The 19402-nt window shown below is 40.4% G+C and overlaps 1 protein-coding gene across 3 annotated transcripts in view; it reads left to right on the forward strand.

Annotated features, from left to right (window-relative positions):
• Positions 1–19402, forward strand: part of LOC110488277 (atrial natriuretic peptide receptor 1) — a 115024-nt gene that overhangs the window by 41616 nt on the left and 54006 nt on the right. For all 3 annotated transcript variants that reach the window (XM_021560440.2, XM_021560441.2, XM_036970964.1), the window contains one exon: positions 5994–6129. In XM_021560440.2, the coding sequence (XP_021416115.1) occupies positions 5994–6129 (136 nt within the window). The remainder of the gene's footprint in view (positions 1–5993; positions 6130–19402) is intronic.

The raw sequence follows: 19402 nt of genomic DNA on the forward strand, positions 1-19402 counted from the left end.
ATAAACGTACACAAACGCTTCTCTTGCTTTGGCTGTAAAGCATAATTTCAAAATCTGAGATGACAGGGTGATTAACAAAAGGCTAAGCTGTGTTTCACTATATTTCACTTGTGATTTCATGAATATGAATATTTTCTAGTAATATATTTTGACCGTTGCGCTATGCTAATTAGTGTAGTTGATGACAATTCTCCCGGATCCGGGATGGGTAGTTCCAAGAGGTTTTAAGAGCCGTTGGAGGCCATGGAAGGAGAGTTGTATGGCATTGAAGCTCATATGGAGGTTAGTTAACACAGTGTATTAAGAAGGGCCAGAGATATACAGAATGGTGTTGTCTGCGTAGAGGTGGATCAAAGAATCACCATCAGCAGGAGCGACATCATTGATGTATACAGAGAAGAGAGTTGGCCCGAGGATTGAACCCTGTGGCACACCCATAGAGACTGCCAGGGATGGGCAACCCCCTTTTGTAGGCCCGCTGACCAATAAAAAAAATCTAACCAAAGAATATTTTGGAACTCAGTCCTGGCCTCAACTTACTGTTGAAAGTTATAACAATGTAATACAATAAAATGTTAGAAGGTGCAATTTAAAAATTTGGTTGTGCATCAGCAGTCACTCAATTATCCCATGACAGCAAATTATTTTTTAGATTGATACGGTAGTCTAGCGGCTAGCTATCTAAACGTGTAGTAATCATGGTCAAATCCCCAACCGGGGTCGGGCCAATTGATCATCAGTTATCATATTAAAAACAGCGAAATCTTTCCCTCAGCCGCATGGCAAAATGTGTAGAATTACAGGAAATGAACTTAACATTTTTTGTTTTAGTCTTCGCTGTCATGAAGGGGATTGCTAAAATGTTTTGCTCGCAAGGTGGGTAACTGGCTCACTGTTACCGATGTGAGCCCAAACTGTACCACCTCTACCTGCCTTCACAATGCATGACCTTTCAAAGGCTGCTGGGACCAAGAGAGGACATCCAAGAGGCTGTAGAATTTTCATGATATCCCCTCAGTGCTAATGGATCTCATGGTAAAAAAACGTAGGTAGGTTTATTCTTCACCAATACGGATGTTCTGCAATGGGATGTGTGCAACACTAGTCCTTAAATGGTATTTGAATTGCAACCGTAGATATGGAATATTGTCATTTGATGCACCATTGTCAACGATTTAATTATGTCCTATGAGGAGTGGATGGAAAATTGTACGATATACTGCTATAGTAATTCCTCATTGTCCCCACTACAGATCCTTGGGTTGTCCCATTCCATCAACAGGGTTTACTGGATAAATGTTGCTTGTATGAGTTATTCATGGCAGAGCATGCCAGTTAAGCTTCTGGTGACATAAATGGGGTGGTTAAGACTCTGGCCCCTCATATATCAAAAAACACCTTCACAATTTCCTCTACCCTCTTTTCTCCTCTCCCACTCTTTCTCTTTATTTAGATAGTTTTGTTCTCTCTGTCTCTCTGTCTCTCTCTCCTTTCCTGTTCTGAAACCAGCTGTAATTATTTATATAAAGGTGAAGATTGGAGTCTATGCTTTGAATCTACACCCTTAGAAAAAAACAAAATGTTTTTTGGGGTTGAACCCTTTGAAGAACCCTTTTTGGTTCCAGGTAGAACACTTCTACCTGGAACCAAAAAGGGTCCTCCTATGTGGACAGCCGAAGAACCCTTTTGGAACCCTTTTTGTGTAGAGAATTAACATTCTGGCATTTTGCCTTCTGGCTCTGGCTGGATTTGCTAGTATAGAATTACCTTAATTACCAGTATGCAATTATCGAACTGTAAGTATAGGTGTTGCATTTCAATTCCACTATTTTAAAGTCCGTCAGTGATCGCTGTGGGACATCTAGAAATGGTCATTTCCTTGCACTTGGTTTGCACAATCCCTAAGTATGAATGTCAAGTAAAATGACAACTTAATTAGACTGTTGTCTGGCAACAGATTTAGATGTTCCACTTAAATGCTAAATTCTGCATGTTGGGGCATGCAGTTCTGGTAACCATTGCTATAATAAATGGTTAGCTATGCATTCATAAAAAATAAAAAAAATGCTATTTTTGGCTATGCTAATATAGTATAGGTTATAGAACCGATAACAAGCTCACAATGTGATATACTGTACAGAAGCATCTTACAGAAATTAAAATAGGCCGAGTGCCAGTGGCTTACTGCTTTTTCTGTCTCTGAGAATCCTGGTGTTGAAACATACAGTAGTAGCATTCATGAATCTCATGCGTCACCCTGTTTTCTAAGTGGATTATTGGGCTTGCTAGAGTGTATATTTTCCACACAAACCTGGCTTTCGATGGATGAAGTTATGCCACAGGTCTTTTTACACTGCAAACAGGGATTTATCTGTCAAATAGAGCATATTGAGTTACATATCTCCCCTTGGGAAGATTTTGGGCGTCTTTTTGGTGTGTGGCATCATGTTGTTTATGGAAAATAACAAACTGTTGCTTCATAGCCACTGCTGGGTTCAATGTCAGTGAGCTAAGGTTGTTGGAAAGTCTCTCACAGACTCTCATAAGCATGGTGGGGCTGACCTAAATTCGAGTGATAGGGCTGTGTGTCACACTCCAGTGTCTCTAGTCTCAGCCCAATCAATGGCCCCTCAGTTAGGAAGCTAGCGAGCTGGTCACTAATTAGCGCAGCAGCAGTCCAGGAAAGGTAGAAAGTTACGCTTCCCCTCTCATTTGGCACTTAGGAAAACGTGATGATATCCTAATTGCCATAGCAACACAGATCCAATGTAGAAATGGCAGCCATTATTGCACAGTATACTTGAGCAGCCCTGCTTATTACACTAGGAGACGGGCTAAAGTTCAGGCTAAACATCTATGTGGATTTGTCAGCTCGTGAAAGCAGTTCCATGCATCTTTAGATCACATTGCATTTGTGTGGTAGACATAGTAAGTTTCACCTAAATACACAAATGAAAATGTCTCTGAACATTTTGTAAATTACACGGTTTGTGCAAGACTTTAAATGTGTGAAACCATGTCAAGGTATATAAATGATGTTATTATGTTTGAGTTGTGGGTGGTAATAGAGTGAGGTGTAGGGCGAGTGTGGGTGTAGAGAGCTGCCTGGCTAAAATTCAGGGCTTTCCTCTGTAAGAGAGCTTAAATTGGTACTCAACGTCCTTAGGTGGTGCCTGCTAAAGTGCTGAACGAGAGATGTGGGGGGCAGGCGCTCCACCTTTATTAGAGCCAACAAGGGATGGAGTGTGGGGAATGTTGTTCGCTCAGGGGCCAGCTCATGTACCTGTGTCTGCCTGCCTGCCTGCCTGTTAAAGGTCCAATGCAGCCATTTTTATCTTAATATCAAATCCTTTCTGGATACAATTAAGTACCTAACTGTGATTGTTTTCAATTAAAATTGTAAAAATAATAGCTTCTTAGCAAGAGCAATTTCTCAAGCAAGAATTTTACTAGGACTGTCTGGGAGTGGCCTGCAAACTAGCTGTTATTGGCAGAGCAGAGAGGTTTGGAACTCTTTTTCTTATTGTTTTATTTTCCAATTTACAGTGATGTCACCAGACAGGCCAAAACTCCATCCCACCAAACAGCTCCTACACTAAAAGGGCATTATCATAATTTTCACAATTTCACAGTATTATTCCAACTTCATAGTGTGGAAGAATATATAAAGCACAGAGAAATCACGTTTTTGACTGCACTGGGCCTTTAAGCCACATTTATGGTAGAAAGGTGGCGTCCTGGTGAGTCACAGACACAATTCTGTGCGACTCCACTGTGGCCAACACCTACTTAATTTTGTCTGCTTTGCCGTCACATCGGTCTGCGACTCACCAGGACGAAACTTGCCTTTTCAAACATAAATTTGGCTTTTTGTCTGTCTGTCCGCCCGTTAGTCCGTCCGTCTGTCCTTCCTTCTGTCTTTTGCCAGTGAACAGCTCTCTCCACACACCAAGCTTTATTTTTCTCTCTTCTATGTGTCTGTACTGGGCTTGAATCAGTCCACCTGGCCACTGTTTTTGACATAGTAAGTCTTTCAGCCGCCCAAACTCTTTAAATGCCCATATTGGAAGTTTATTTTTCTCACCCCTACAACTACTTCTGCATGCTTTGGAGATTCATTATAGACTCATAGTTTCATTATTAAACTCCTTCATATCTTAATCTCTTGTTACCTGTGGGCAACAACGACAGCATCTGTCAAAATACCTAACACAGCACAAGTCACTAAAATCCAATCACTACTGATAACACACACTGAATCCCACAACATGTACAGAGTAAAAGGTCAATTTAAATAGAAACAGACAGAGAAGAGAACTGGCTAAATACGCATAATGTTTGTTTATATTAAGCTTATGTTTGATTAATGTATGAAGGAATAGTTGGTTGGATGGGTGGGTGTATAGTTTGTCGGCAATGTTTCAGCTAACATTGCTTGGATTTTAAGGTTTGCTGGTGGATGGGTGGGAGGATGGATAGATGGATGGCTGGACGACAGGTAGCCTAGTGGTTAGAGCGTTGGACTAGTAACCGAAAGGTTGCAAGATCAAATCCCTGAGCTGACAAAGTAAAAATCTGTTATTCTGCTCCTGTACAAGGTACCCACTGTTCCTAGGCTGACATTGTAAATAAGAATTTGTTCTTAACTGACTTTCCTAGTTAAATAAAGGTAGAATAAATGGACATACAGTCAAGTCCAGAATTATTGGCACCCTTGATAAAGATGAACAAAAATACTGAATAAAATAAATAATACAAATACTGAGCGATTATTATTGTATCCTCCCAAAAACATTTTTATTTTAAACTAATACAATTGCTCAGAGAAAGGTCCTGGGACTCTTCTTGAGGTCAATGGCATCATGAACCTTACCCAGTACCTGGACATTTTAGCCAAAAACCTGTTTGCCTCGGCCAGAGGGCTGAACATTGTAGGCAAGTGGATCTTCCAGCAAGACGATAACACATACAAATCCACAAAGAAATGGTTAATTGGGCAGAAAATCAACATTTTGCAATGGGCATGTCAGTCTCCCGACTTGATCTGAAAAGATTGTGGAGGAATGGTCTAAGATCCCTCCCAAAGTGTTCTGCAGTCTTATAAAACATTTTAGAAAAAGTCTCAGTGCCGTTATCGTCACAAGGTGAGGTATTGAAAACAGGGGTGCCAATACCCCTATCTTTTTAAGATAAAGAATTATTACTTGTTTAACAAAATCTCTTTCTCTGAGATTTTTTTTTTTAGCATACTCTATAGCTCAGTATTTGTATTATTTATTTTATGCAATCTTTTTTTCTCATCTTTTATCAAGGGTGCCAATAATTCTGGACCTGACTGTAGATGGCTTGAATTATGATTTAGTGAAAGATACGAAGCTACTCCGAGGATATTCCAGTGGACTGTGCCATTTACAGCATCGTCAAGGTTCATTTACAGGGCTTCTCCAGCTGTCCCAAGTCCGCAGTGGGAGGTTAGACATATTTCTAACCTCAGGGGAATAGGATCTATTTCTCCATGTCTGAGTGATGTGGAGATATGGCCAGTTTTGGCACAAGTGTAAATCCAAGCTCCTAGTCTGGGCTCTAACTCAAACAAATACAGGTTTTTACTTATGAGCCTGTGTTAGGCATTATATAATAGTTCATATTTATAGTTACACAGTTACATTCGGGGCCAGTAAATAATCCCTATGTCAGCGTGAACTCTTTCGAGGGCTATTCAAGACACCCAGTCGTGCTTACAAACACCGAGTAACATACAGGCTTGACTCTGGCTCACACGCACACACACCCTTACACGCACAAACAAACACACTGTTATGCATACTCTCAGACGTGAGACGTGTGTCAGAGAGGTAGAGGACTAAAAAGTGACTGAAAAGATAGACAGGTGGAAAAGTAACAATAAACAGATGAAGAGGAGAGAACCACAGATGGTATGAGAGTGGATATAACCAGATTTGATGACGGTCCTCCTCCCTCCATCTTTCTAGACGAACCTGATAGCAGGAGGCTTCTATGACGGGGTAATGCTGTACTCTCAGGCCCTGAACGAGACCATGGCCGAGGGAGGGGGCCGGCCGCGAGGGGACATCGTCACCAAGAGGATGTGGAACCGCACGTACCATGGTGAGTCAATGCAGATACACACACACACACACACACACACACACACACAATGCCCGTATCAATACAATATTCCAAACTTATTTTGCAGTAGTGCCATACCATCCATTTGAAATGATATGGTTGTTTTTGGTAAGATCACTATTTAGCTCACTTTAAGGCCTGTGCGTTGGACAGAAAATGTCACCCATCATCTGTACACTTTTGGGAAAAAAGGTGCTATCTAGAACCTAAAGAGTTCTACCTGGAACCAAAAAGGGTTCTCCTATGGGGACAGCCGAAGAACCCTTTTGGAGCCCTTTTTTCTAAGAAGTGTACATATAGCTTACACAATGAGAGAGATGCCACAATATGCTGTACAAAATATTACAATAACAATCCCACATAAAAAATACTATGGTATATAATGGTATAAATACTATAGTATTCACTGTAGTGTTTTTGAGAACTTTACTGTAGTATTTACTGTAGCATTTATAGTTAACTATAGTATAAATAATGTAGTAAAATAAAACTGTAGTATATACTATATTATAAACTGGGTGGTTCAAGTCCTGAATGCTGATTGGCTGACAGCCGTGTTATATAATGGCAATAAGGCACTTCGGGGGTTTGTGGTATATGGCCAATATACAACGACTAAGGGCTGTATCCAGGCACTCTGCATTGACCATACACCACACCCACTCAGGCATTATTGCTTAAGTAATTAATGTAGTGTTTTTGCAGATTGTGGTATACTGCAGACTGTAGTATATACCGTAGTTTTTGCAGACTGTAGTATATACCGTAGTTTTTGCAGACTGTAGTATATACCGTAGTTTTTGCAGACTGTAGTATATACCGTAGTTTTTGCAGACTGTAGTATATACCGTAGTTTTTGCAGACTGTAGTATATACCGTAGTTTTTGCAGACTGTAGTATATACCGTAGTTTTTGCAGACTGTAGTATATACCGTAGTTTTTGCAGACTGTAGTATATACCGTAGTTTTTGCAGACTGTAGTATATACCGTAGTTTTTGCAGACTGTAGTATATACCGTAGTTTTTGCAGACTGTAGTATATACCGTAGTTTTTGCAGACTGTAGTATATACCGTAGTTTTTGCAGACTGTAGTATATACCGTAGTTTTTGCAGACTGTAGTATATACCGTAGGTTTTGCAGACTGTAGTATATACCGTAGTTTTTGCAGACTGTAGTATATACCGTAGTTTTTGCAGACTGTAGTATATACCGTAGTTTTTGCAGACTGTAGTATATACCGTAGTTTTTGCAGACTGTAGTATATACCGTAGTTTTTGCAGACTGTAGTATATACCGTAGTTTTTGCAGACTGTAGTATATACCGTAGTTTTTGCAGACTGTAGTATATACCGTAGTTTTTGCAGACTAGTATATTGTAGTGTTTGCAGACATTAATCTATTATTTACCATAGTGTTAATGTCTTTGACTTATAAATGGAGTCTTTCTCCTTTTATTTATTTTTACAATGACAGCATAGGAACAGTTGGTTATCTGCCCTGTTCAGGGGCAGAACAACACATTTTTACCTTGGGGATTCGATCTAGCAACCTTTCGGTTACTGGCCCTACTCTCTAACCACTAGGCTACCTGCTTCCCCAAATTCCTCCTTGAGGAATTAGTTTTATTATTATTATTTTAATTGAACCTTTATTTAACTAGGCAAGTCAGTTAAGAACACATTTTTATTTACAATGATGGCCTACCAAAACGCAAAAGGCCTCCTGTGGAGACGGAGGCTGAGATTTAAACATTTAAAATAAAATAAAAATATAGGACAAAACACACATCACGACAAGAGAGACACCACAACACTACATAAAGAGAGAACTAAGACAACACAGCATGGTAGCAACACATAACACAGCATGGTAGCAACACATAACACAGCATGGTAGCAACACATAACACAGCATGGTAGCAACACAACACAGCATGGTAGCAACACATAACACAGCATGGTAGCAACACATAACACAGCATGGTAGCAACACATAACACAGCATGGTAGCAACACATAACACAGCATGGTAGCAACACATAACACAGCATGGTAGCAACACATAACACAGCATGGTAGCAACACATAACACAGCATGGTAGCAACACATAATGGAGAAATAATAAAATAGCACATTTTCCATAACCTGTAAATCAAATCAATCAAAATCCAATAAAATTGAATGTTATTGGGTCACATGATTCATAGAAAACAGGTGTAGACTAACAGGGAAATGCTTACTTATGGGCCCTTCCCAACAACGCAGAGAGAGAGAGAGAAATAATATCACAAGGAATAAATAGACAAGGAGTAACAATAACTTGGCTATGTACACGGGGTACCAGTACCGAGTTGACGTGCAGGCTGCGAGGTATTTGAGGTAGATGCAGTATGTACAGTGCCGTCAAAGTATTCACACCCCTTGACTTTTTCCACATCGTGTTGCGTTATAGCCTACATTTTTAAATCACTGGCCTACTCACAATACCCCATGATGTCAAAGCGGAATGATATTATTAGAAATGTTTAGACATTTATAAAAAATGAAAAGCAGAAATGTCTTGAGTCAATAAGTATTCAACCCCTTTGTTATGGCAAGTCGAAATAATTTCAGAAGTAAAACATTTGCTTAACAATTTGCATGCTCACTCTGCAATAATAGTGTTTAACATAATTATTTTATAACTACCTCATCTCTTGCACGCCACACATACAATTATCTCTAAGGTCCCTCAGTCGAGCAGTGAATTTCAAACATTGATTCAGCTACAATGACCAGGGAGGTTTTCCAATGCCTTGCAAAGGATGGCACCAATTGGTAGATGGGTAAAAGAAAAAGCAGACATTGAGTATTGAGCATGGTAAAGTTATTAAAAACCCTTTTGATGGTGTATCAATACACCCAGTCACTACAAAGAAGCAGGCGTCCTTCATAAATATTGCAAAACATGCATTCTGTTTTCAACAAGGCACTAAAGTAATGATGTAATTCATTTTTTGTCCTGAATACAAAGTGCTCTGTGTTGTATTAGATTTGCATCCCTAACATTACTGAGTACCACTCTCCATATTTTCAAGCATAGTGGTGGCTGCATCATGTTATGGGTATTGTAATCGTTAATAACTGGGGAGTTTTTCAGAATAAAAAGTAAATGTCACAGGCAAAATCCTATAAGAAAACCTGGTTCAGTCTGCTTTCCACCAGACACTGGGCGATGAATTCACCTTTCAGAAGGACAATAACCTAAAATACAAGGCCAACTCTACACTGGAGTTGCTTACCAAGAAGACAGGGAATGTTCGTGAGTGGCCGAGTTACAGTTTTGACTTAAATCTACTTTAAAATCTGTGTCGGTGGCTAATAATGATCAACAACCAATTTGACGGAGCTTGAAGAATTTTGAAAGGAATAATGGGTAAATGTTGCACAATCCGTTCCCTGAAAGTGGCAGCTCTAGCCTTTACTACAGTGCGAATGGTACCTGTATTTTGTGGCTTCTGGTTGGGATATGTACATGCCAAGGTTTCCCTTAGGAAAATGTGGCACCGGACAGCGTTACCGGGAAGATTTTAAATTAGGGCGTCCACCCACTGTGCTCAAAATGACAGAAATCACATTTAAATTATGGTAATGCATCTTAACAGAACATGCAACTAATGTAATGAAGCAGCCAATAAAATGTCGTTTTCAAACATTTGCCAAAATGCAATTCACAGGAAAAGACCAGTTCTAAACAGCACACCTGATAGCGGTTCCATATGTGACAGATGAAAATCTCTTTTAGAAACTTAGAAAGAGGGGTAATCTAAAAATTCAACAACTAGGATGGATTGCTAATATGACTAGGATTGTGCCTTTGGCTTCATGGAAAACTAAATAAAGTTGATATGAAAATCAATAGAACGGGAGAGAGAAAGCATAGCGGATCCAATAGGGAAGTAAACAGAAATCAATTTGCCGAAATTATTCCGGTCTTTACAGAAATAAATAAAATAATTCAAAATACTTCACCAGAAAGCATGACTTAGCCACAGAGGAAATGAGGATCATAAGCTTCTTTAAAAAAATATCTGTGGATTGTTTCAAATCCCAAGCTCGTAGGCCTATGCCTATTTTGGAAGCCTGCAATTTGGGCAGCGTGACGATAGGCCTAGCTGATTACTGAGTGGTGGCTGTCAGTGAAAAGCATCTAAAATATGTGTGAAGATAATGTGTCTTGAGTATAATTTTAAATGTTGAGACAAGAAGGTAGGGATGCGTGGGGAAGATACAGTGCATCTCAAAAGTATTCAGACCCCTTGACTTTTTTCATATTTTGTTACATTACAGCCTTACTCTAAAATATATATTTTTATCCCTCATAAATCAACACACAATACCCCATAATGACAAAGCAAAAACTAGGTTTCAGAAATTTTAGCTAAAGTTTAAAAAAAAACGGAAATATCACATTTACATAAGTATTCAGAACCTGTACTCAGTACTTTGTTGAAGTACCTTTTAATAGCAATTACTGCCTCGAGTTTTCTTGGGTATGACACTATAATCTTGGGGCACCTGTATTTGGGGAGTTTCTCCCATTCTTCTCTGCAGATCCTCTCAAGCTCTGTCAGGTTGGATTTGGAGCGTCGCTGCACAGCTATTTTCGGTCTCTCCAGAGATGTTCGATCAGGTTCAAGTCTGGGCTCTGGCCGGGCCACTCAAAGACATTCAGAGACTTGTCCCGAAGCCACTCCTGCGTTGTCTTGGCTATGTGCTTATGGTCGTTGTCCTGTTGGAAGGTGAACCTTCGCCTCAGTCTGAGGTCCTGTGTGCTCTGGAGCAGGTTTTCATCAAGGATCTCTCTGTACTTTGCTCTGTTCGATCCTGACTAGCCTCCCAGTCCCTGACGCTGAAAAACATCCCCACAGCATGATGCTGCCACCACCATGCTTCACCGTAGAGATGGTGCCAGGTTTCCTCCAGACATGACGCTTGGCATTCAGACCAAAGAGTTCAATCTTCTTTTCATCAGACCAGAGAATCTTGTTTTTCATGGTCTGACAGTCCTTTAGGTGCCCTCTGTAAAACTCCAAGCGGGCTGTCATGTGCCTTTTACTGAGGAGTTGCTTCCATCTGGCAACTCTACCATTGGTGGAGTGCTGAAGAGATGGTTGTCCTTCTGGAAGGTTCTCCCACCTCCACAGGGGAACTCTGGAGCTCTGTCAGAGTGACTATCAGGTTCTTTGTCAACTTCCTGACCTAGGCCCTTCTCCCCTGACTGCTCAGTTTGGCCGGGCGGTCATCTCTAGGAAGGTGGGTCCAAACTTATTCCATTTATGAATGATGGAGGTCACTGTGTTCATGAGAACTTCCAATGCTGCAGATATTTTTTGGTACCCTTCCCCAGATCTGTGCCTCGACACAATCCTGGCTCGGAGGTCTATGGACAATTCCTGAGACCTCATGGTTTGGTTTTTGCTCTAACACGCACTGTCAACCGTGGGACCTTATATAGACAGGTGTGTGCCTTTCCAAATCATGTCCAATCAATTTTGAGTATCATAGCAAAGGGTATGAATACTTATGTAAATAAGATATATCTGTTTTTTATTTGTAATACGTTTGCTAAAAAAAATCGAAAAACCTGTTTTCGCTTTGTCATTATGGGGTATTGTTTGTAGATTGATGAGGATTTTTATTTATTTAATCCATTTAGAATAAGACAAAATGTGGAAAAAGTAAAGGGGTTTTAATACTTTCCAAATGCACTGTATAGGCAAATCTCTCTCCAGAATGTCTCAGCTGTCCCCCGCCAATTCTTGCGCATTCATTGTTCCATTGTGTGAATTATTTTCCCTTTGTTTTTTGTTTTCAATCAATTCCCCATTACATATGTCACCAGTAGTCAATGTACCCTTAATCCCTGTCATTCGGTTACATCAATTTCTGTTAATGCATGTATTAATCACAGTCATTTACTGTTCTCATTCTCGGAGTGGAAACGTTGTTACAACCTGTTACCCTTGTGAGAAACACGTTTTGAATTATTTCATAACCAACATATATGAGATTTGTACATTTTTTTCTGTTGTCTTTTGTTTGGAGTGCACCATATGAGCATGTGTCTGGTTTCTCCTTCCTGATAATGTTTAGTCACTGGAAATGTAGGAAAGTGTTGTTGTTTTTTTTACATCCATTACGAATGATAATATATTAACCCTATACGTTCCTCACAGTAAGCTATTTGAAAAATCTTTCCAACAATCTCCACCTCGATAATCACCAATCCTCAGTGTGAAAGAGACATGGAAGTTAAAGGCCTAGTGCTGCATTTGGCCTATAGGCTATGAGTTCCATGCACTCATTTCTTTAGCTGCCAATGGATCACGATGTATCAGTGTGTCCATATGGCAGAGACAGAAATGCATATGTGAAAACATAACTGGCATGCCGAATTGTAGAAATGGCAGGCAAGTATTCTAGCGGTTAAGAGCGTTGGGCCAGTAACGAAAAGTTTGCTGGCTTGAATCCACGAGCTGACTAGGTGAAAGATCTGTCCATGTGCCCTTGAGCAAGGCACTTAACCCTAATTGCTCCTGTAAGTCGATCTGGATAAGAGCATCTGCTAAATGATGTAAATGTAGGATGAATTGTAAGCTTCCCCAAACTTGAAAGTCTTTATAAAATAATTGCCTCCACGTCCATGGTCAGATTTAGCCTAAAAGCTACTTTGAAGTAAGATAATAATATTCAGAGTTCAAATAATGAATTATGTTTTCAAAATGCATACTGCCTCCAGCTCACATTGTAAAGTGGTTGGTGACACACTGATAGCTTGTTGCCTGCGCTTAATTAGTGAATGGGAGACGTGCTTCAATTACCAGTTGAGAAATAAAAATAGCAGTTATTTTTACTCGTGCCCCAAAAGTTTTTTAACATGCGATTGCATTTAGAGTTGTTGCGTATTGAATTGGCTTTGAAAAGCAAATTTTTTACTACAGTAAAAATCCAGTTCAAAATAGTCTCTGTATACAGTACTGTCACGTTGGTATGAAGGGTCAGGAGACAGGCGCAGGAATGGGTAACAGTTTTTTTTTATTAAGCCCAAATTACGGCTTGCCTTTCGTGTAAAGGCACGGGGACGGGCCAGTTGCCGCTACCGAAGTTGCGTCATCGGACGGACCCGTTGTGGCAACGTTGGACGGGCCAGTTGTGGCAACGTTGGACGGGCCAGTTGTGGCAACGTTGGACGGGCCAGTTGTGGCAACGTTGGACGGGCCAGTTGTGGCAACGTTGGACGGGCCAGTTGTGGCAACGTTGGACGGGCCAGTTGTGGCAACGTTGGACGGGCCAGTTGCAGCTGCTGAAGTTGCGTTGTTTAAAAAAATATAAATATTAAGCCCAAATGACGGCGTGCCTTGTAAAGGCACGGTGACGAAGACCAAATAAACACTATACAAAAACACAGGGTTGAAACCCAAACAAAAGAGCGAGGAGTACCTTGAATAAATAACACACGCCCGCAATGATTAACACACGGGACGAGACCCATAATCATCTGCGCAATCCACAATGGCATGAAAGCCCAAAACAAACAACACTGGTACTCACACAACGGACATAGTAAAAATAATCGACAAGACCATGGTGAACAAAGGGCATATATAAACAAATACAATCAGTGGTAATAGGGGCCAGGTGTGCGTAATGAAAGTTCTGAAGGGATCTGTGACAAGTACGCATGTAATAGTTATGTTGGATAAATTAGATAGGTACATGATGACTAATGAAAATACACACAGGCCAATTTAATTCCACAGAATTATGCAAACTAACCTACAGACCAATTAGCAAATCTATTAACATCGACTGGTATTTCCATCAATGAATAAACAGCATTATTTTGCAACAGGATTTTCTTCTCCCTGTCATTTTGGTCGGCAACAATTTTAATTATCTGCTTTTTTTTCTTTCAATTACCAGTTAACGGAAACCCTGGTATGTATGGTCACTGTGGGGATGACGTTGTCGATGCACTGATGTGGTAAACTGCTCAATGTTATCTGATCAATCCCAGAACATATTCCAGTCTGTGCTAGCGAAACAGTCATGTAGCTTAGCATGCACTTCATCGGACCACTTCCGTATTGAAGGGCGTGCGTCACTGGTACTTCCTGTTTTCAGTTTTTGCTTATAAGCAGGAATCAGGAGGATATAGTTATGGTCAGATTTGCCAAAGGGAGGGTGAGGGAGAGCCTTGTATGCGCTTCTGTGGGTGGAGTAAAGGTGACCGAGTTTTGTTGCACAGGTGGTACAGCTGGTAAGAAATAGGTCAAATGGATTTCAGTTTCCCTGCGTTAAAATTCCTGGCCACGAGAAGTGGCTGCTCTAGATGTGCATTTTCTTCTATGCTTATGGCCCTATACAGCTCGTTGAGTGCGTTCTTAGTGCCAGCATCAGTTTGTGGTGGTAAATAGATAGCTACAAAAAATAGTATAGTCTGTAGCTTATCATGAGGCATTCTAACTCGGCAAGGCAAGCAAAAACATGAGACTTCTTTAACATTCTTTAACATTCGAAAGCACCAGCTGTTGTTAACAAAGAGACACCCCTCCCTAGTTCATCTTACCCAAGGCTGCCGTCCGGACTTGATGATGCATGGAAAAACCAGCGAGATGTAAATTAGGAGCCCGTCAGAAGCCCGTAAAAAGGCTGCTGTCCACTGCGGCGCCATTTTCATAGGTCGGTTGGATTGAGGTCTAAACAGATAGTCCAGGGCTTCTGTTCTTTTCTATAACCTGTAGGGAAGGTAATACAGTATATGATCTATACTTGGCATGTTCAGTAGGTTTCTCACTTATGGGTGGCAGAAATTGGGATAGAGGGGAATGGGCAGGGTATATGCAATTTGTATACTCTAGTATTTACTATAGTTAAAAAGGTGTCATATTTTTGCGGAATGTAGTGTTTTTGCGGGCATTACTGTAGTATTTACTACAGTGTTTTTTTCCAGATAGTACTGTAGTATTTTCTATAAACTGTAGTATTTTTTCATGTGGGTAGCGAACTGGGCTGTAATTCGGTACATTTTCTAAATAGACTAATCCAGTTACCTAGGCATTATCTGTGTGGAAAAAAAATCTAATGACACACTTCAAAGTGCTTAAATGTGCATAAAATCTGATAAAATCATTTAAAGTGGTGCAGTAATTGGAGGCCTGCAGTGACCACACACTGTCAGAGCTTTCAAACGTTGAAATGTTAGTATACTTCTCACAGTCAGTCTTTGTATCAAAGCGCTACTTCACTCTGCACCCTGCACAGCATGGAATACAACCCCTTGCCATTCCCTGTCTCCATAACAACAGTCTAACCCCCACACACCCCGACTACCCATCCCCCACCTCACCTCTAAAACTGATTACGCTGATGACTGTAGAGCACACATAAGCTCCTCTCGCTGTCCCCAATAAGCACTAACCAGCCAATCAAAGGGTCGAAAGGCAATTTAAGCACTTCTAGAACGTTCAATATCAAAGATGTCAGTGCAGGCACACACACACAGAATGTATAAATCACCTGTATTTGTGAAGAGTTGACCGAGGAAGGGAGAATATTGAACTAATGCATTCATGTGTGTGCTGGCGACTAACTGAATCTCAACTTGTAGAACAAATCATCAGGGCCGGCCCTAGAGTTTTGGAGGCCCTAAGTGACGTTTTATCCCTCCAGGATACTGCAATTCTGTGATCGCACGTCAACAATTTCCTACATATTATGCAAGGGATTGCAAATTTGGGTAACACTTTACTTAACACCTAGCGTCATAACACGTTATGGCACTGTCATAACCATGTCACAACTTGTCAAAACCTTACCATAATATGGTCATAACACTGTCATGACCAATATATTCAAACCTGTTGTGACACCTTCATTATAGTTTCAAAACCCACATTTATTGAAATGTGTTTTTTCCCTTCCAAGAAGTTTCCTTTCATTTGAACGTTTGTTTATTAAATCCTTTGTTGTTGTTGCAGTTGTAATAAATCCTTTGTTGTTGCTGTTGTATTAAATTCTTTTTTTTTCATCCTATTTTAAGTAACTTGTAGAAAATACACTTTATGACACTGTCATGATGCATTATGAACGTCATAATCATATAAGCCAGAAAGGCCTGCCCTTGTCAGCCCCTTTCAGAAAATGTTAAAAACAACAAAAAATATACTGTTGACAGGCTATGGTGTAATGGAATGTTTTGTGGGTTTCGACACTCCTATGTAGGTTTCATAACCAGCCATAAAATACCTACCGTGGTATGTTATGTGGGGTTTTGACACTCCTATGTCGGTGTCGTAACCAGCCATAAAATAATGCAATACTGTATACAGTATGTCACAGCGTGTCTAAATATATTTTTCATGACAGTGTTATGACATGTTATAACAAGTTATGTCAGCTTTTTTAAAGAATGACTACCTGCCTAAATGACTACTGCCCTGTAGTAGCACTCACTTCGGTAGCCATGAAGTGCTTTGAAAAGCTGGTCATGGCTCACATCAACACCCTCATCCCAGAATCCCTAGACCCACTCAAATTCGCATACCGCCCCAACAGAGCCACAGATCAATCGCACCACACACTGCCCTTTCCGACCTGGACAAAAGGAACACCTATGTGAGCATGCTGTTCATTGACTACAGCTCAGCGTTCAACACCATAGTGCCTTTTAAAATGATAAACTTGGATAAATTAACACAACGTGCCATTGGAACACAGGAGTGATGGTTGCTGATAATGGGCCTCTGTTTGCCTATGTAGATATTCCATAAAAAAATCTGACGTTTCCAGCTACAATAGTCATTTACAACATTAACAATGTCTACACTGTATTTCTGATCAATTTGATGTTATTTTAATGGACAAAAATTGTGCTTTTCTTTCATAAACAAGGACATTTCTAAGTGACCCCAAACTTTTGAACGGTAGTGTATATACTAGGCGTGTCAGAGGAAGGCTCCAAAAATGGTCAAAGACTCCAGTCACCCAAGTCATAGACTGTTTTCTCTGCTACCATACAGCAAGCGGTACCTGAGTGCCAAGTCTATGTGCAAAAGGCTCCTGAACAGCTTCTACCCCCCAGCCATAAGACTGCTGAACAATTAGTCAAATGGCCGCCCGGATTATTTGCATTTTTTTTTACACTGCTGCTACTCGCTGTTTATTATCTATGCATAGTCACTTTACAGTTGAAGTCGGAAGTTTACTTGCAACTTAGCCAATTACATTTAAACTTAGCTTTTCACAATCCTGACATTTTAATCCTAGTAAAAATTCACTGTTTTAGGTCAGTTAGGCACCACTGTATTTTAAGATTGTCAAATGTCAGAATAATAGTAGAGCGATTTATTTCAGCTTTTATTTCTTTCATCGCATTCCCAGTGGGTCAGAAGTTTACATACACTCAATTAGTATTTGGTAGCATTGCCTTTAAATTGTTTAACTTGGGTCAAACGTTTCAGGTAGCCTTCCACAAGCTTCCCACAATAAGTTGGGTGAATTTTGGCCCATTCCTCCTGACAGAGCTGGTGTAACTGAGTCAGGTTTGTAGGCCTCCTTGCTCGCACATGCTTTTTCAGTTCTGCCCACAAAATTTCTATGGGATTGAGGTCAGGGCTTTGTGATGGCCACTCCAATACTTTATGCCATTATGTCCTTATGCCATTTTGCCACAATTTTGGAAGTATGTTTGATGTCATTGTCCATTTGGAAGACCCATTTGCGACCAAGCTTTAACTTCCTGACGGATGTCTTGAGATGTTGCTTCAATATATCCACATAATTTTCCTACCTCATGATGCCATATATTTTGTGAAGTGCACCAGTCCCTCCTGCAGTAAAGCACGTCCACAGCATGATGCTGCCACCCCCGTGCTTCACGGTTGGGATGGTGTTCTTCGGCTTGCAAGCCTCCCCCTTTTTCCTCCAAACATAACGATGGTCATTATGGCCAAACAGTTTTATTTTTGTTTCATCAGACCAGAGGACATTTCTCCAAAAAGTACGATCTTTGTCCCCATGTGCAGTTGCAAACCGTAGTCTGGCTTTTTTATGGCGGTTTTGGAGCAGTGGTTTCTTCCTTGCTGAGCGACCTTTAAGGTTATGTCGATATCGGACTCGTTTTCCTGTGGCTATAGATATTTGTATACCTGTTTCCTCCATTCATCTTCACAAGGTCCTTTGCTGTTGTTCTGGGATTGATTTTCACTTTTCGCACCAAAGTACGTTCATCTCTAGGAGACAACGCGTCTTAATTCCTGAGCGATATGAGAGCTGCGTGGTCCCATGGTGTTTATACTTGCGTACTATTGTTTGTACAGATGAACGTGGTACCTTCAGGCATTTGGATTTTGCTCCCAAGGATAAACCAGACTTGTGGAGGCCTTGAAATACATCCACAGGTACACCTCCAATTGACTCAAATTATGTCATTTAGCCAATCAGAAGCTTCTAAAGCCATGACAAAATTTTCTGAAATTTTCCAAGCTGTTTAAAGGCACAGTCAACTTAGTGTATGTTAACTTTTGACCCACTGAAATTGTGATGTGAATTATAAGTGAAATAATGTCTGTTAACAATTGTTGGAAAAATTACGTGTGTCATGCACAAAGTAGATGTCCTAACCGACTCGAGTTTTAATGACTCCAACCTAAGTGTATGTAAACTTCGGAGCGAAAAAGAGCCCCTCTGTCTCTGTGTGTGTAGGCCATCTATCTATAAACTGAGTGAGCTCAACTATGAATGGTCCTGGTGCAGAACAAAAAGTGTCAAAGGAAGCCAGTTTGGATTTGGCTTCACCCCATCACTGAGAAATGTGTCACTGTTAGAAACAACTTGAATTGTTGCATCTCATTGTGTTGTTGTCCTCCGGTGGCTAGCTAGCTAAAATTGTCCCTTTCCTAAATTAGCCATGGATGGAGATAGGGATTTGGACTGGTTGTTTTTCTTAATTCTCTGTTCTGGCCAATGATTATAACGGCGAATCTGATCCAACCATAAAATACATTGTGCCCCTGGACTGAGAAGATGGAAGTTTCATATGTAGCTAGATGTAGAAGGCTAATATTAACTAGAAAACATTTGCCATGAAAGGAAATTAGGCTAGCCAGCATGCATTTTAGCCAGGTAGCCAAGGACAAGAAGAAATAAAAGAGTGTAGGTCATGTACCTGTTTGTTACATGCAATATGCTTTGTGGACTTCACCGGA

This window comes from Oncorhynchus mykiss, chromosome 32 (assembly GCF_013265735.2).
Source record: "Oncorhynchus mykiss isolate Arlee chromosome 32, USDA_OmykA_1.1, whole genome shotgun sequence".
In the NCBI taxonomy this organism is placed as follows: Eukaryota; Metazoa; Chordata; class Actinopteri; order Salmoniformes; family Salmonidae; genus Oncorhynchus; species Oncorhynchus mykiss.